The 18,395-nt window shown below is 43.9% G+C and overlaps 1 protein-coding gene across 2 annotated transcripts in view; it reads left to right on the top strand.

The window, feature by feature from the left end:
* The first annotated feature begins 12,647 nt into the window (after positions 1–12,647).
* The window catches only part of LOC139370534 (complement C3-like), a 63,021-nt gene continuing 57,273 nt past the window's right edge, over positions 12,648–18,395 (top strand). The window contains exon 1 of one of the 2 annotated variants that reach the window (XM_071110089.1): positions 12,648–13,213. In XM_071110089.1, the coding sequence (XP_070966190.1) occupies positions 13,140–13,213 (74 nt within the window). In that variant the 5' untranslated portion in view covers positions 12,648–13,139. The remainder of the gene's footprint in view (positions 13,214–18,395) is intronic. The other variant, XR_011627143.1, reaches the window with a different exon arrangement.

Below are 18,395 nucleotides of genomic sequence, written 5' to 3'. Positions count from 1 at the left end.
CTTTCAATCACCCACGTGGGTATAACCAATGAGGAGATCGCACGTGGGTACCTGCTTCTATAAACCAATGAGGAGATTGGAGAGGCAGGACTTTCAGCGCGATCTGCGTCAGAAATAGAAAGGAGGGGCCTCCCGGGTGGCGCAGTGGTTAAGGGCGCTGTACTGCAGCGCCAGCTGTGCCATCAGAGTCCCTGGGTTTGCGCCCAGGCTCTGTCGTAACCGGCCGCGACCGGGAGGTCCGTGGGGCGACGCACAATTGGCCTAGCGTTGCCCGGGTTAGGGAGGGCTTGGTCGGTAGGGGTGTCCTTGTCTCATCGCGCACCAGCGACTCCTGTGGCGGGCTGGGCGCAGTGTGCGCTAACCAAGGTGGCCATGTGCACAGTGTTTCCTCCGACACATTGGTGCGGCTGGCTTCCGGGTTGGATGCGTGCTGTGTTAAGAAGCAGTGCGGCTTGGTTGGGTTGTGTATCGGAGGACGCATGACTTTCAACCTTCGTCTCTCCCGAGCCCGTACGGGAGTTGTAGCGATGAGACAAGATAGTAGCTACTACAACAATTGGATACCACGAAATTGGGGAGAAAAAGGGGTACAATTCAAAAAAGAAATAGAAAGGAGTTCTGTTTTAGCCCTTGGCATCGCAGACGCTCGTTGGCGCGCGCGAGCAGTGTGGGTGCAATAATTGAATAACATTGATTTCTACATTTATTTTGTGACGCTCGCGCACGCGACGTGTCCGGTCTGATCAGCATGTAAGGCAAAAAAAAATTGACAAAAGAGTAGAGGGCATGAGAAGACCTCACCAACCATTTCCCACGCCCTTTCATTTCTTATCTGTCTGTATCCACATGATGTGGCTAGTGTGTGTTGTGGGAGGAGACAATAGGAGACAAATAATATGACAAGGCATAAGAGGAGAACAAATGATAGGCAGAAAGAGAGACTGACTTAGACCTCACTAGCCACCCTTTTCCGAAGCTTTCCATTTCCCTAGTTTCAAAATTGCATGTATGGTGTGTCTTAGAAGTTGGGTCTACTAACAGTGATGTTCAGATGCACCAGTTAACCCTGCTGTGGAAAACAATTTTATGCTGTGCAACGAACAGGTAGATACCACCCAACATGCCAAAATCAATTCTCATTGGAGCACTGCTGTTAACACTGTGTGGTGAAATTATTGTAATCAAATGGAGAGACTTTTAGATTTCTTCAAAACAGTCTAACTTTATTATTTAATTACTGCAGTAATGGAGCTGGTCGGTAATCACCCCAGGAGGGGATCACTGAGAACTCAACGAGTGGATTTGAGCCACAGCATTTTATAGCAAAGTCCATCCTCCTGGATGTTCATGACAAACAACAGATGCATGGAATGGGTCACAAGGTTAAGATTCGTATGAAAGATACTCATAATTCACAGCAGACAGTATCTCATTGTGTAGAGACCAGGGTCTGGCCATGGAGTCATCTCTCCCTGGTACCTTATAGAACAGAAACATTAACTCATGCTCTAGAATGCGGTATCACCCAAATACATTGTAAATCTTCTAGAGGCCCATCCTCAGTAGAACACACACAGATGAGCATTCTAACACCCCCTTATTCTGTTGCATAAAACAACCATTTGATGCAATAACAGCATTATAACAATCTTGTAATTTCCACCATAAACCCCCTTTTTGAGAATTCTCTCAATTTAAAAGAAAGTTACAAGATTTAAGAACATTAACTCACATGTAGAAAATGCATACATTCTTCATAAAACAAGAAGCATAAAAGCAATAACTCATTGCATGGGTTCCTGCATGTGACCGGCTGCTGTAGCACATGGCTCAGCCTCCTCCCAAAAAACTTAGCACTGTCTCCCATTTCAACATTCAACACATATTCTAAGCATTCTAGCAATTTCTCTGGGGAGGTCATGATTCCCAAAGACATCGTAAATCCTCTAGAGGCCCATCCTCAGTAGAACACACACAGATGAGCATTCTAACACCCCCTTATTCTGTTGCATAAAACAACCATTTGATGCAATAACAGCATTATAACATAATCTTGTAATTTCCACCACAACTGCCTGAAGGAGCACCTGGAGACCATGATCTCCCTCAACACCACAATATTATAAACAGACAGATGACTGATTATATTACTGTATAGACTACTAATACTAAGCGTATACGTATAGCACTGTAAGTAGGGGTTATCATGATGGCATGTTCTTTCAAAGCAAACCAAGGAGCAAAGTTCAAAGCCAAGCCAACCCATTTAGCAGTTCATTATGCGTTGCTTTGTAAACGTCTAATGACTTCATGTTAATAAATACGAGTATTGACGTCTGATAATTTAAATAATGATTGTGACTACTTGCTGGTTAGGCAATATAACCTAAAACAAACATAATAGCTGAAGTGAGTACTATTGTGGAAAACAAATGTAACCCTCTGGTTACACTTCAAGAGAACCCAAATGAGGGGAAATAACAAAGCAAGCATACACTCTGAAACTTTTTTTTGTTCCAACAATCACCAAGTTCTCTTTTCTAAGAGCACTTTTTTTCTCCAACCTAGGACTCCTTTCTCTGCTGTGATGACCCTCCCACTCTGTCTGCCAAATTCTTTCTCTTTGCTCTTGTTTTCCTTAATAGGATGTCGGTGGGTGGAGCCGGGAGGGCTGTCAGCGAAATGGGACACACCTGGGTTTGGGTGTGTCCCAGGATAAATGCACCTCTTCCCCAGTCATTGAGGAGACTCTCTCCATGCAGCCACTGATCGATCTTGGTTGTGGCATTTTTGTTTGTTTGCGTTGGCACCTATCAACACCCCTCATTATCACATTTATGCACGCAACCACTCACTTACACTACTGACTACACACACCATTGTTAATTGTCTTTAGTTTACTTTAGTTAAAATATATTTTGTTATTCCTTATCTCCATGTTGTTTCCCTTTTTGTTACGAACTTTGAGCCGGTTCGTGACAAGTGGGGGCTCATCGGGGATCTTGAAGGTATTGTGTTTGGGAGAAAACGTGGAGTTAAACTCTGTAAGTGCTTTGTTTGCATTTTCTGTTACAGCTTGTTTGAGTTGTAATGTTTGGTGCCCAGTGTTGGTTACCTTTGATCTATAGCTATAGCCTTTTTCCCATGTTAGGCTTAGCGACGTGTTTCATTTTTGGTTGGGCATAGTTATTTTGTTTATTTTTGTGTGGTGTCTGGACTGAGCTGTGGTCTCGGGGGCACATCTGTGGCTTGGGGGAATCTGCCAGCGTGCTGGGTGGTTTATTTCCTTTCCAGCGGGCTACAGTGCGCCCACTGCAAATCTGCACGAAGACTAGGGTTGAGTTACTGTAGGTTTTGGGGAAGCTCCATATATCTCATCTCTCTTCTGTGGTGCCCAGTGTGATTGTCACTTCTCTTGTGGTCCGGTCTGGTGTGTTCAGTAGAGGGGAAGAGCGAGATTTTTTGTTGTTGTATTTACCTCTGACTATAGCGTCTAATGTAGATGAGTTCATTCGCTTTCCATTAGAGGAACTGTTAGAATTATGTACTAAAGAACAGCTGTTGAAGATTGCTGAACACTACAAGGTTGGAATTAGTGATAAACGTCTAAAATTCTATTAGGTTGATATTGAAGGCCAATCTGATGGAGAGTGGTATTCTTGAAGTTACTACTGGGCCAGCCTCTGCTGAGGTCTCCCGTAACGTTACAATGGCCGCTCCATCTCTTTGTCCTAGTAGTCTTCTTTTTGAACAGCAGAAAGAACTGCTTCTGTTACAGCTAGAGCATAATCGTGAGAAACTGGAGCATGACGGTGTAAAATATGAAAAGGAATTGTAATTTAAACAGGATTTGGAGCGTGCTAAAATCAAAGCTGCAACAAGAGCGGCTAGAGCTGGTTAGGGAAGGAAATCTCTCAGGGGAGAGTTTGCCCCGGGAAGGTGACCCAGATTTACCTAGGGGTTGTTCCTCTTTTGGTCGTGCCCCGGACACATTTGATATTGTTGGGAACTTACGGTTGTTGCCTAAATTTGATGAGATGGACCCTGAGACATTCTTTCGTTATTTGAGTGTGTTGCTGACGCTAGGAGTTGCCCTGATTCTGACCGCACTTTAATGTTGCAGCGTGTGTTGACTGGTAAAGCACAGGAAGCATATTCAGCTCTTAGTTTAAAATGGCTGTTTTACAGATTTATGAATTGGTCCCTGAAGCGTACCGCCAATGATTTAGAACTTTAAAAAATAATAATAAACAGACTCATGTTTGCGTGAGTTATCTTCACAGTTTAATCGCTGGTGTTCCGCCTCTGCAGTTGTGAATTTCCAAGAGCTGTGTGATCTGATTATGCTAGAGCAATTTAAGGACACAATCCCTGATCATATAGCCACGTACATTAACGAACTAAAATTAAAGACTGTCGCTGAAGTTGCGGTTTTGGAGGACGAGTATGTTTTGACTCAAAAGTGCCTTTGCAGAGCCCCATATTCGGAGTGAGTGGGGGCGTTAGGAGAGATTTGGGCCTCGCTCACCGAGATACTTTGGTTCACGGGCAGAGTTTTATTCAACTAGGGTTGAGCCTGACTCCCGTGGTAAAGCTGACTTTGGTCAAGAGTGTCATTACTGTGTCTGTGTACTGTACTGTGTACTCCTGGTCGGGCCAGGTGCGCTGTTTATCTGGACGATGTAGTGATATATGCAGATACTTGGGAGGAACATCTGTCCCGTATTCAAGCCTTGTTCGACCGCCTAGCTGCGGGTCGCCTCACCATCAATCTGGCTGAATGTGAGTTTGCTCAGGCGACCGTTACATACCTTGGAAAGGTGGTTGGGCAGGGTGAAGTGCGTCCTGTTCGGGCTAAGGTGGTAACTATTGATGCTTTTCCACCACCAACTACTAAAAAGGAACTGATGCGTTTCCTGGGAATGATTGGTTATTACCGTAGATTTTGTTGGAACTTCTCTACTGTGGTCGCTCCCTTGACAGTTTTGCTGAAAGTTAAGGCTGTTTACATATGGTCCTCTCGTTGTCAACAGGCTTTTGAAGTTGCAAAGATGTTGCTTACCTCAACTCTGGTGCTGGCTTCTCCTCGCGTGGATTTGTCATTTACTTTGCAGGTGGATGCTAGTCATGTGGGGGCAGGTGCAGTTTTTCTGCAAGCAGATGTGTCTGGTGTTGAGAGGCCTGTTAGTTTCTTTTCCAAAAAGTTTAATCAGTTGAACTACTCGGTCATTGAAAAAGAAGCGCTAGCACTCATATGGGCGCTACAACACTTCGAGGTCTGTCTGGTCGAGATTAGTACCTATTGTAATCTACACTGACCGTAACCTCACCTTTTTGAGGTGCATGATGTTTCCTAATCAGAGGATAATGAGATGGTGGTTATTTTTTACAAGCATTCCATCTCGATGTGCGGCACATCCAGGGTTCTGATAATGTCGTTGCTGACGCGCTCTCTCGTGCGCCCTATTCCTGAATGTCCACGTGAATGACCACTGTTATATTGTGTTTGGTATTGTCCTGTTCTGTCGCTCCTGTCTGTTCCCTTCTGGTCTCGTTTTCTTCTTTCCTCTTAAAAGGTTGCTTCCTGTTCGGAGAGGTTGCTGAGGTCTGGGGAGGACGAGGTTGGCTGGGGCAAGTGGAAGTGTGAAAACGTAACCCCCTCATCAATTTGGGACGCAGAGGCTGGGTCAATTTGTTTGTGTGACTGGTATGGTATTCCGGGGTCCTTGTTGTTCCCTTGTTTTTATGGGGGGTGTCCCAGGATAAATGTGTCCCAGGATAAATGTGTCCCAGGATAAATGCACCTCTTCCCCATTCATTGAGGAGACTCTCTCCATGCATTCACTGATAGATTTTGGTTGTGGCATTTTTGTTTGTTTGCGTTGGCACCTTTCAACACCCCTCATTATCACATTTATGCATGCAACCACTCACTTACACTACTGATTTACTGACTACACACACCATTGTTAATTGCCCTAGACAGTCGACCATTGGGGTCAGGGCTAATTGGGGAGGCTCCACTGTCCAACGCTCCACTGGGCATGGTGACGCGGGAGGATCACAAGGAGAAAATCAGTTTTTTCCTTATTGATTCTCCTGCGTTTCCCGTGGTGCTGACTCAATTACTACCCCATCGACGGGGGATTGTGCAATAAATCTCCTGGTAGACGCAGCACTTCCCAGGAGTCACGTGTATTCCCTGTCACAAGAGGAGACGGCGGCTATGGAAAGATATGTCTCCGAATCCCTGGAGCAGGGGTACATTCGGCCCTCCACTTCACCTGCCTCCTCAAGTTTCTTTTTTGTGAAGAAGAAGGATGGAGGTCTGCGCCCGTGTATTGACTATCGAGGCATCAACCAGATCACGGTAAGGTACAGTTACCCCCCACCTCTCATAGCCAGTGCGATTGAGTCAATACACGGGGCGCGCTTCTTCACAAAATTGGATCTCAGGAGCGCTTACAACCTGGTGCATATCCGGGAGGGGGACGAGTGGAAGATGGCATTTAGTATCACCTCAGGGCACTATGTGTACCTCGTCATGCCGTACGGGTTGATGAATGCGCCATCAGTCTTCCAGGCCTTTGTAGATGAGACTTTCAGGGACCTGCACGACGACATTCTGATATACTCCGCTACACGTGCCGAGCATGTGTCCCTGGTGCGCAGGGTACTTGGTCGACTATTGGAGCATGACCTGTACTTCAAGAATGAGAAATGCCTGTTTTTCCAACAGTCTGTCTCCTTCCTAGGGTATCACATTTCCACTTCAGGGGTGGAGATGGAGAGTGACCGTATTACAGCCGTGCGTAATTGGCCGACTCCCACCACGGTAAAGGAAGTGCAGCGGTTTCTAGGAGGTTTATCCGGGGCTTTGGTCAGGTAGCGGCTCCCTCACTGCTGAAGGGGGGAACGGTGTGTTTGCAGTGGTACACTGAGGCGGACAGGGCTTTTGGTCAGCTGAGGGCGTGGGAGCTGGACGCGGACATTGAGCGGGCATTACATACAGAGACCACTCCCCTCCAATGTCCAGCTTGGCGTCTGTATGTTCCGTCTGCTTTCCACGACCGTTTGATCTATTGGACCCATACGTCACCCTCCTCTGGTCATCCGGGCATCGGTCGGACAGCGCGCTGTCTTTGTGAGACGTACTGGTGGTCCTCTTTAGCTAAGGACGTAAGGGTTTATGTCTCCTCCTGCTTGGTGTGTGCCCAGTGCAAGGCCCCTAGGCACTTGCCCAGAGGGAAGTTTACAACCCTTATCCGTTCCACAATGGCCGTGGTCGCACCTGTCGGTGGATTTCCTAACGGATCTTCCTCCATCACAGGGTAACACCACGATCCTGGTCGTTGTGGATCGGTTTTCTAAGTCCTGTCGTCTCCTCCCTTTGCCCGGTCTCCCTACGGCCCTACAGACTGCGGAGGCCCTGTTTACACACTTCTTCCGGCACTACGGGGTGCCTGAGGACATAGTATCTGATCGAGGTCCCCAGTTCACGTCAAGGGTCTTGAGGGCGTTCAAGGAACGTCTGGGGGTCTCGGGCAACTTTATCTCGGGTTTTCACCCCGAGAGTAAAGGGCAGGTGGAGAGACTGAACCAGGATTAGGGTAGGTTTCTGCGGTCCTATTGCCAGGACCGGCCGTGGGAATGGGAGGCGTTCGTACCCTGGGCAGAGATGGCCCAGAACTCGTTCCGCCACTCCTCCACTAACCTCGTGAGGCGCCAAAAAACCTGCGCAGATCGCCACCTCAGTGAGGCCCCGATGTTCGCACCAGGGGACCGGGTCTGGCTCTCGACCCGAAACCTGCCCCTCCTCCTGCCCTGCCGGAAGCTGGGCCCACGGTTTGTGGGGCCATTCAAAGTCCTGAGGAGACTGAACGACGTATGTTACAGGTTACAGCTTCCCCCCGATTATCAAATTAACCCCTCGTTCCATGTGTCTCTCCTCAGGCCGGTGGTGGCTGGTCCACTCCAGGAGTCTGAGGGGCGGGAGGTTCCTCCGCCCCTCTGGACATCGAGGGGGCCCCGGCGTCTGCAGGTCGATCCATACTGGATTTGAGGTGTCGGGCGAGGGGCCTTCAGTACCTTGTGGAGTTGGAGGGGTACGGTCTGGAGGAGAGATGCTGGGTGCTGGAGGAGGACATGTTAGACCCATTGATGCTGCGGGAATTTACCCTCTGTTTCCCCCATGTTTGTGGGCGTGATTATTTCTATGTTCAGTTTGGTTAATGATGGCTCTTCTACGGGTACTGTGTTCACCCCTGCGTAATGTTTGCTATTGGTTATTGGTCAAGTGTATTTGTTTATCTTGTGCCTTTTTGAGGAAAGTACATTGCTCACTCATTTTGCTATCCTGCGCCTGACTTCATGCACCAGCTACACTCACCTTCTGACAGTATCGTGTCGTTCAACGAGGTTTACCCTCGCTCTTTTGTTTGGGTACAGCCTAGTGTTTTGTATACGTGTTTTGCGTGTATTAAAAACCCCTATTGTGTATTCCTGCACCTGTCTCCAAATCCTTTATACCAGCGTGGCACACGCCATCCAAAATCTGTCTTTGATTTCTGGACAACACCAGTTGTCTTCCAAATTGGTAATACCCTTGATTTCCCTCTCTCAGTAACAATTCAAGATCATGTGAAAAGATTGTCACTCGGTTGTCTTGGATGCTGTGAAGTTGATAAGTGTTGATTACTCAATGACACACCAGAGCTAGTCATGGCATCCTCCAATATCAAAAGATTAATTGTGCCCCTGTTTGGCAGATCATCAATGCGGGTCAGCTTACAAAACAGTGAATCAGACTGACTTTTGAAATTGAATGTCAAGGATGTAAGTAATGTCAAATTGCTGTCTCAGTAAAATGATAAATTGGTCAATTGAGGCTGGACGTTCTGATAGTATCATCCTTTCAATTCCACCTTCCTACAAGGTCACTAAGTTTGAAGGGAGATGATGCCATACCCATTTCTGCAAAACCAGAGAGAACATAACAATTATGTTAAGAAGACTGATGTCAAGCCTGTAATTTAATAAGTAGTAACGGAATTAATATGCATCTGCTCGAATTAAGCATATCCATAATATGTGAATGTGAAGTTGTTTTGAGTGATGTTGGTGGCCACACACAACAAAAAGTATGGTGCCACCACATGGAGGTGGGCACTAACTAAACCTTCAATTCCATCTAACAGAACGGCATACATAAAGTATAGGTTACACAAAACACATGCACTTTTCTTTAACTAGCTAGATACCTTTACTGTTGGGCAGCAGGTTAGCGGTATCCAGCGACCCTGAACCTCGCATATCACATTTGCATATATCAAACATGCAAACATGCAGTACAGAAAGTTAGCTTTCTACGTACCATTAGAACAAAAACGTCCCCAGTCCCGTGCGTTGTCGTTTGCTAGCAGTGGCAACGTAATCGTAAATGAGCAAGTACAATGGAAGTAATCGCGACCCTGCAGCCAAACCCTGAAAATTCTTAGCAGGAAGCAAGTAACGTTAGCTAATGATCCTCTAGCCACTGCATGGCATGACATATCTAGGCTGGGAATTTCACCATGGTAAAGAAAATTCTGTGAATTTCCAAGTAAAAAAAATATTACTTAAATTAGGCTATTTTTTATTGCAAAGTCAGCTGGACGAAAACCTGTAAGTCATATTAGATAAATAAGTTGTAAGTTGAAGACACACAATATTTTAAATTGAAGTTAACACAAAGTTGCTCTAATTTCAACATGCTTTTTTTTTATTGAAAGTAATGTAATACTGGAATTGTTTTGTACACACCCATTGCAAGTTTTATGTTCACCTGACATGACACTTATAAATCAACAAAGTAGCCTACTTTAATATTTGAGTGCTACATAAGTACTTAAATTTAGCAAGGTAATAATACTTTTATTGCGAAGTCAGCTGAACAAAAATATGTAATTCAAGGTTGACAATTAAAATGTAATTGTAAACACAATATGTTTACCTGATTTGAACACAAAATTGCAATGTTAGAAATGCCAACTAAGTATCACATGTATCAAAAGAAAAATATATAATACTTAATAATCAGGTTTTGTTATGTTATAATTACTTTTAAGTTACATCTACAAGCAAATTAATGTACAAGCTATATTTTGTTACATGCACTTATACAACTAAGCTACTGTCACATAAAAATAATATGTTACAAGTACTTAAAAGTGTGTAATTGTTTAGGTCAACTTACACATGTAAAGTTCACATGACTTCTCATCAGGTTTTGTGTCAGTACCACTTAAAGTGTTTGAGTGTGTGAAACGTTTGGGAATATTTAAATTCCGTCTACTCAATATATTTGTGCTAGTAAAGAATAAGGGTTTACAGTGTATAATGTCACCAAGTCAACGTTCACTTTCCTTTTGTTGGAGACTTTGAGTTGGCTCATTGAACCTCAGAGGCTCATGACTTGGAATACTTGGTGTTGCCATGACAAGCAGTCTGCTGCCTTTTCTATATCCAGAAAAATATGTTTGAGTGTAATTATGGCAGGTACATTGGATTCCCAAAATAATTGAATTGCACAAAAATAGTATTGAGTCCAGATCATAATAACATTAGACCATTCGGAATGTCTCTCATAAAACAGGTGATTAAACGGTAATTGAATGGTATTGTGGCAGCCATATTGGAGTTTCTTTTGCGGGGAGGGCTCTAACGTAATTGCAAGAGTGTGGGCTGAACAAATGAAATCCACAGATGAACCATTGACTGAAAAAAAAGACCGTTTTTAGCGTCTGAGCCCACTTGTTTTCCTTAGAGCCGATTAGATTACAATAGCCACAACATCAAAAACATGTGTAACTGTTTGTATTTTCGTCAGACAGGACCATACAGCAAATTTGACTTGTAAAGTGTTCTATTTATCAGCTTCCAAAACGTAAAACTTACATTCATTATAAATATGAATTGTAGATGTTTATGCCTATTGTATCTCTGTGTTTCCAGGTATGTCCAAGATAAAATAAGATATCTTAATGCTATTTGTGTAAGTAGTGCATACGACTGACAACTTTTATTCCAAATTTGAGCAATATCAGAGCACATGATATTGGGTTGCATGAGTTATGTGCCCCATCACCACTCCAGCCAGGAATTATTCTGCACTTTTTGAGTTTAGGGGCAGGGGGTTGTCACAGTATCTATCAATTTAACCACTTTTGCGTAAAATATTTCTACACAGGTGGCACAGCTGTCAGTTTGTTGGTCCTTAAATGAAATTGGTATATGTTTTTATTTATCACACTTTTCTTTAACCATTTATGTTCTTTAATACAGGGCCGACATACAAGTTCCTTACTTTTTTCCCCTTCTACTTGCCTCTTCCATTCTTGTGGTAATGCTGCAATTAACTGGTTGTAATTTTGGGTAGAGCAGACATTTCCATATGTCTGTGTTAGCTGCATGTGGGACATAACTCCACCAGTCCTATTTATGATATCATTCACAAAAATTATACATTTTTTAAACATTTCTTCGAAAAACACTGTTTTTTTAATCAATAAGTATATTTGAATTGAACCACAATATTTGTTGTATTATTTGTTCTGTCTTTTCAGGTGGATTAAACTGAAATTGCAACCGACTTTCTAAGGTTTGTTTAAAAAATAAAGATATTTTGGAGATTATTTCCTTTTCAAACAATTGAAAGTGGGCCGTTGTAATCTGAATAAAGGGTTAAAGGCCCTTCTTGAATATAGGATGAGACATTCGTACCAATTTACTAGAGAACCAGTTTGGATTTAAGTATAACTTTTTTATGACTGATGCCTTTAGTGAGTAGTCTAATGCTTTAATATTTAATAATAATAATAATAATTTCTGCCCTCCGAATTCATATTCGTTATATAAATAGGCCCTTTTAATTTAATCTGGCTTGCCGTTCCAAATAAAATTGAATATTTTATGTTCATATAATTTAAAAAGCAGGTCACTGGGTGTAGGCAAAACCATAAGCAAATAGGTAAACTGTGATATGACTAAAGAGTTAATCAGGGTGATTTTTCCACAAATAGACAGGTATTTTCCTTTCCATGGTAGCAAGATCTTATCTATTTTTGCTAACTTTCTATAAAAATGTATTGGAGTGAGAATTTCTTCCTTTTGGGATTTGTATACAGAGTATGTCCACTTCTCCATCAGACCATTTTTTTGGTAAACTACATGGTAATGTAAATTAGCATTTTTTAGTGATCCAATACATAATATAGTACACTTATCATAATTTGGTTTTAATCCAGAGAGAATAGCAAAAGTATCTAGATCCTCTATGAGGTCGTGGAGAGACTCTAATTATGGTTTTAAAAGAAAACATGAATCATCAGCGCACAATGACACCTTAGTTTTTAAACCACGGATTTCTAATCCCTTAATTTTATTGTTTGATCTAATCTTAACAGCTAACATTTCGATGGCAATAAATAGATATGCCGATAGATTGTATTGGGTAGGGTTATCTGAAAAAGATTGGGGGCATTGCCACTTGTCCATTACATAACAAACACTGTTTGCAGAGAGAGAGAAAAACTGCCAGGAAATGTCGTTGAAATTATCAATCAGTAACCCACACACACATCAGCTAAATCATAAAAAATGTACCAGTTATTGGTGGGCAAGAATAATGGCTCAAACATCTATTTGGTCAAAGTTAAGTAGAAACAGAAATGTTGCATCTATCAGAAACCTACTTAGCCTATTGTTCTTCATTAGAGTCTCTCAGTTGAACTCCTTCACACATTCGTTTAATTTATCTAGCCACAGGTTTCCCAAGGTCTCGTTTTTTTAAGATACCCACATGCCATCTTAAGCACTGACATGCATAGGTATAGACTTAACAGCTATAAACATAGAATTACACACAGTCAAGATGAGTCTCATTAATTAGGTGGCAGAAGTAGGATTTAAGGGGAGTCTTGTATCTCGCTGTCCTGGGAATTCCCAATTCTGCTAAGAACAAATAGAGGGAGGGAGGGTGAGCGTGTTGTCTGGCACCCGTCCCAATGTGGAGGGTCAAGAACAGTTACGGTCAGGAAAATGCAACGATAAAAGCTTGAGCCTGGGTGAAGCAATTTAATTTGGATTTGAATCAGACTCACATGATGCGGGTGGAACTGATGTTGCTGGCGGCTGTGGCTCTGTCTCTCCCTATGCTCTCCAATGGTGAAGTGCTGTGAGTACATCATAAATAAGATAGTTTAACGTGGTACAACATTTGGTCCCACAATTGTAAAAGCAATACATCAGCCATCATTCCAAGAATTGTCATGGTAAACGTATCATAGAAACATTGATAAGTAGTACTTCTAAAAATGGTAGTAGTAATAGCTAGGCTTCCATCTAATTGGCGACATTGCGGATTTGTTGCGGATAAAATTGACTAGTTGTGGATAAATATCTGCGTGTAATGACGTAGTGCATTACAATTACGATAATAATAACAACAATAATGACGTAGTGCATTACACACAGAGGTTCAATGTGTTTCTATCGCATTTTCAATTTGCGTTAAATAGCAAATGTGCCTACCCTGGTTTTGGCAAATGCGCTCTAGCCAACCGCTCGCAGATACAGTGCGGGTAGGCTAGTCTAGTTGATGAGATTATTATGGATAAGAGCGAGAGAGAATATTTGTATTTGTCAAACGGCAGTCAAGCATCGATCATCATATCACCCTCAATATTTATTGGAAAGAAGCATCAAGATCACTGTGCACTTTTAACCACCCTGTGAAGTTTATCATATCTTCATAATTTAATCTGTAGCCTAATAAACCGAATGGTTTACCAGATCGTAGTGGGAGGACCACACACCATTTCACCGCGTGACTCACAAATGTAGCTCGATATGATGGTTATTATATCAATATTTGTGCATAAAGGACTTTCCACAGCAATTTCTCGCATAATTAATTTTACAGACACAAAAAGATGACATGTCAAACAAACAAATTATCTGTCTGCATTTATAAAAGTGTACCGAAATGTATAGTTTCCAACACAACTGTCGTGATTTTTTTTTTAGACGATGATTTTTACACTGTGGATGATACGTGGCTAGCGCCATACAATTTATTGTTTACCATTTGTAATCTGTGGTTTGGTTCTCTTTAAACAACCTCAACAAACATCAGCTTACTTTAGCCACCGTCTCGACCTCTGCTGTCTCCACCTCTGAATGCTCGGCTATGAAAAGCCAACTGACATTTAGAATACAAGGGGGTAACTAGCCCCTCCTAAGAAAAATGTCTAATTGTTGACAACAAAAAAGCTACCTTTGGAAAAAAATTGAAGGTCATGCTTAGGCGAATAAACTATAAAGGGAAATACATGGGTACAGTTTACATTTAAACTCCATTTAATACGTTTTATTTGGAAATTATTTAGTAAGTAATAATTAAAAGCTACGTCTAATTTTAATTATTTACATAAAATATGTGGGGCGGGGGGAATGGTGTTGCACATGTCACTATTAATATCCACAGTATGAGGAGTTTTATTGTAAAGTGACTTTTTAATTCACCTGCACATGAATTTACTTTGTTCTTTCTTTGTTGTTTCTTTTCCATACAATCCATTATTGTCACGTTCGATGTATGGAGGAGACCAAGGCGCAGCGTAAGATAAATACATACTTCTTTAATGAAGATGAAGACACACTTACAAAACAATAAACCGAACGTGATGCTATATAATATAAGTGCAGACACAAGTAACTAATACATAAGCAATAACCCACGATATACACAAGTGCCTAAATATGGTTCCCAATCAGAGACAACGATAAACAGCTGCCTCTAATTGAGAACCAATCTAGTCAACCATAGACATACATAACACCTAGATTTGTTAACACCCATAGACATACAAAACCCCTAGACAGGTCCAAAAACACATACATCACCCATGTCACACCCTGACCTAACCAAAATAATAAAGAGAACAAAGAATACTAAGGTCAGGGCCGGCACCCCCAGAAGGTGCGGCCGCACACTCCTGGCCGCACACCTAAGCGTATTTTATTTATTTATTTATTTCACCTTTATTTAACCAGGTGGGCTAGTTGAGAACAATTTCTCATTTGCAACTGCGACCTGGCCAAGATAAAGCGTAGCAATTCGACACATACAACACAGAGTTACACATGGAATAAACAAAATATACAGTCAATAATACAGTAGAACAAAATAAAACAAAAAGTCTATATACAGTGAGTGCAAATGAGGTAAGTTAAGGAAATAAATAGGCCATGGTGGCGAAGTAATTACAATATAGCAATTAAACACTGGATTGGTAGATCGGCAGAAGATGAATGTGCAGGTAGAGATACTGGGGTGCAAAGAGCAAAATAAATAAATAAATACCAGTATGGGGATGAGGTAGGTAGATAGATGGGCTGTTTACAGATAGACTAAGTACAGGTGCAGTGCTCTGTAAACTGCTCTGACAGCTGGTGCTTAAAGCTTGTGAGGGAGATGTGAGTCTCTAGCTTCAGAGATTTTTGCAATTCGTTCCAGTCATGGGCAGCAGAGAACTGGAAGGAAAGACGACCAAAGGAGGAATTGGCTTTGGGGGTGACCAGTGAGATATACCTGCTGGAGCGCGTGCTACGAGTGGGTGCTGCTATGGTGACCAGTGAGCTGAGATAAGGCGGGGCTTTACCTAGCAGAGACTTGTAAATAACCTGTAGCCAGTGGGTTTGGTGACGAGTATGAAGCGAGGGCCAACCAACGAGAGCGTACAGGTCGCAATGGTGGGTAGTGTATGGGGCTTTGGTGACAAAACGGATGGCACTGTGATAGACTGCATCCAGTTTGTTGAGTAGAGTGTTGGAGGCTATTTTATAGATGACATCACCGAAGTCGAGGATCGGTGGGATGGTCAGTTTTACGAGGGTATGTTTGGCAGCATGAGTGAAGGATGCTTTGTTGCGATATAGGAAGCCGATTCTAGATTTAATTTGGGATTGGAGATGCTTAATGTGAGTCTGGAAGAAGAGTTTACAGTCTAACCAGACACCCAGGTATTTGTAGTTGTCCACGTATTCTAAGTCAGAGCCGTCCAGAGTAGTGATGCTGGACGGGCGAGCAGGTGCGGGCAGCGATCGATTGAAAAGCATGCATTTAGTTTTACATGCGTTTAAGAGCAGTTGGAGGCCACGGAAGGAGAGTTGTATGGCATTGAAGCTCGTCTGGAGGTTAGTTAACACAGTGTCCAAGGAGGGGCCAGAAGTATACAGAATGGTGTCGTCTGCGTAGAGGTGGATCAGAGAATCACCAGCAGCAAGAGCAACATCATAGATGTTAGAAAAGAGAGTCGGCCCGAGAATTGAACCCTGTGGCACACCCATAGAGACTGTCAGAGGTCCAGAGAACAGGCCATCCGATTTGACACACTATCAGAGAAGTAGTTGGTAAACCAGGTGAGGCAATCATTTGAGAAACCAAGGCTGTCGAGTCTGCCAATAAGAATGTTGTGATTGACAGAGTCGAAAGCCTTGGCCAGGTCGATGAATATGGCTGCACAGTAATGTCTCTTATCGATGGCGGTTATGATGTCGTTTAGAACCTTGAGCGTGGCTGAGGTGCACCCATGACCAGCTCTGAAACCAGACTGCATAGCGGAGAAGGTATGGTGGGATTCGAAATGGTCAGTAATCTGTTTGTTAACTTGGCTTTCGAAGACCTTAGAAAGACAGGATAGGATAGATATAGGTCTGTAGCAGTTTGGGTCTAGAGTGTCACCCCCTTTGAAGAGGGGGATGACCGCGGCAGCTCTGTCTCTCCCTATGCAACAATTTCGGCAGATCATTTTAGAAAGAGAGGGTCCAGATTGTCTAGCCCGGCTGATTTGTAGGGGTCCAGATTTTGCAGCTCTTTCAGAACATCGGCTATCTGGATTTGGGTAAAGGATAAATGGTGGGGGCTTTGGATAGGATAGGTGGTGCTGCTGTGGAGGGTGCTGGGCAGTTGACCGGGGTAGGGGTAGCCATGTGGAAAGCATGGCCAGCCGTAGAGAAATGCTTATTGAAATTCTCAATTATAGTGGATTTATCGGTGGTGACAATGTTTCCTAGCCTCAGAGCAGTGGGCAGCTGGTAGGAGGTGCTCTTATTCTCCATGGACTTTACAGCGTCCCAGAACTTTTTTGAGTTAGTACTACAGGATGCAAATTTCTGTTTGAAAAAGCTTGCCTTAGCTTTTCTAACTGCCTGGGTATATTTGTTCCTAACTTCCCTGAAAAGTTGTATATCACGGGGGCTATTCGATGCTAATGCAGAACGCCACAGGATGTTTTTATGCTGGTCAAGGGCAGACAGGTATGGTGTGAACCAAGGACTATATCTATTCCTAGTTCTAAATTTTTTGAGAGGAGCATGCTTATTTAAGATGGTGAGGAAGGCACTTTTAAAGAATAGCCAGGCATCATCTACTGACGGGATGAGGTCAATGTCATTCCAGGATACCCCGGCCAGGTCAATTAGAAATGCCTACTTGCAGAAGTGTTTCAGGGAGCGTTTGACAGTGATGAGGGGTGGTCGTTTGGTCGCAGACCCATTACAGATGCAGGCAATGAGGCAGTGATCGCTGAAATCTTGATTGAAAACAGCAGAGGTGTATTTGGAGGGCGAATTAGTTAGGATGACATATATGAGAGGGTCTGGGTGGGCATAACGCCGAGGTGGCAGTTCTGGCTCGGGACGTGGACCCCGCTCCACTTCTGACTCGTCACACTTACTTAATGTCTCTGGAGCGGGAACCCTCACCGCCGACCCCGGACTAGAGGACGCCACTGGACTGATGGACGAGTCTGGAGTGAGTGGCGGATCCGGACTGGAGGGAGACTCTGGCGGATTCGGACTGGAGGGAGACTCTGGCGGATTCGGACTGGAGGGAGTCTCTGGCGGATCCGGACTGCGACCCGTCGTGGTAGGTTCCGGACTGCGACCCGTCGTGGTAGGTTCCGGACTGCGACCTGTCGTGGTAGGTTCCGGACTGCGACCCGTCGTGGTAGGTTCAGGACTGCGACCCATCGTGGTAGGTTCCGGACTGCGACCCGTCGTAGGGGGTTCTGGTCTGCGGCCCGTCGTAGGGGGTTCCGGTCTGCGGCCCGTCGCCGGACGCTCTGGACTGGGTGCTGTCGCCGGACGCTCTGGACTGGGTACTGTCGCCGGACGCTCTGGACTGGCAAGGCGCACTGTAGGCCTGGTGCGTGGTGCCGGCACTGGTGGTACCGGGCTGGGGACACGCACCTCATGACGAGTGCGGGGAGGAGGAACAGGGCGTACTGGACTGCCGAGGCGCACTATAGGCCTGGTGCATGGTGCCCGCACTGGTGGTACCGGGCTGGGGACAC

The sequence above is a fragment of the Oncorhynchus clarkii genome, chromosome 17, assembly GCF_045791955.1.
Source record: "Oncorhynchus clarkii lewisi isolate Uvic-CL-2024 chromosome 17, UVic_Ocla_1.0, whole genome shotgun sequence".
In the NCBI taxonomy this organism is placed as follows: Eukaryota; Metazoa; Chordata; class Actinopteri; order Salmoniformes; family Salmonidae; genus Oncorhynchus; species Oncorhynchus clarkii.
Note: the sequence above shows the minus strand (reverse complement) of the source record. Positions and strands in the feature narration are given on the sequence as shown.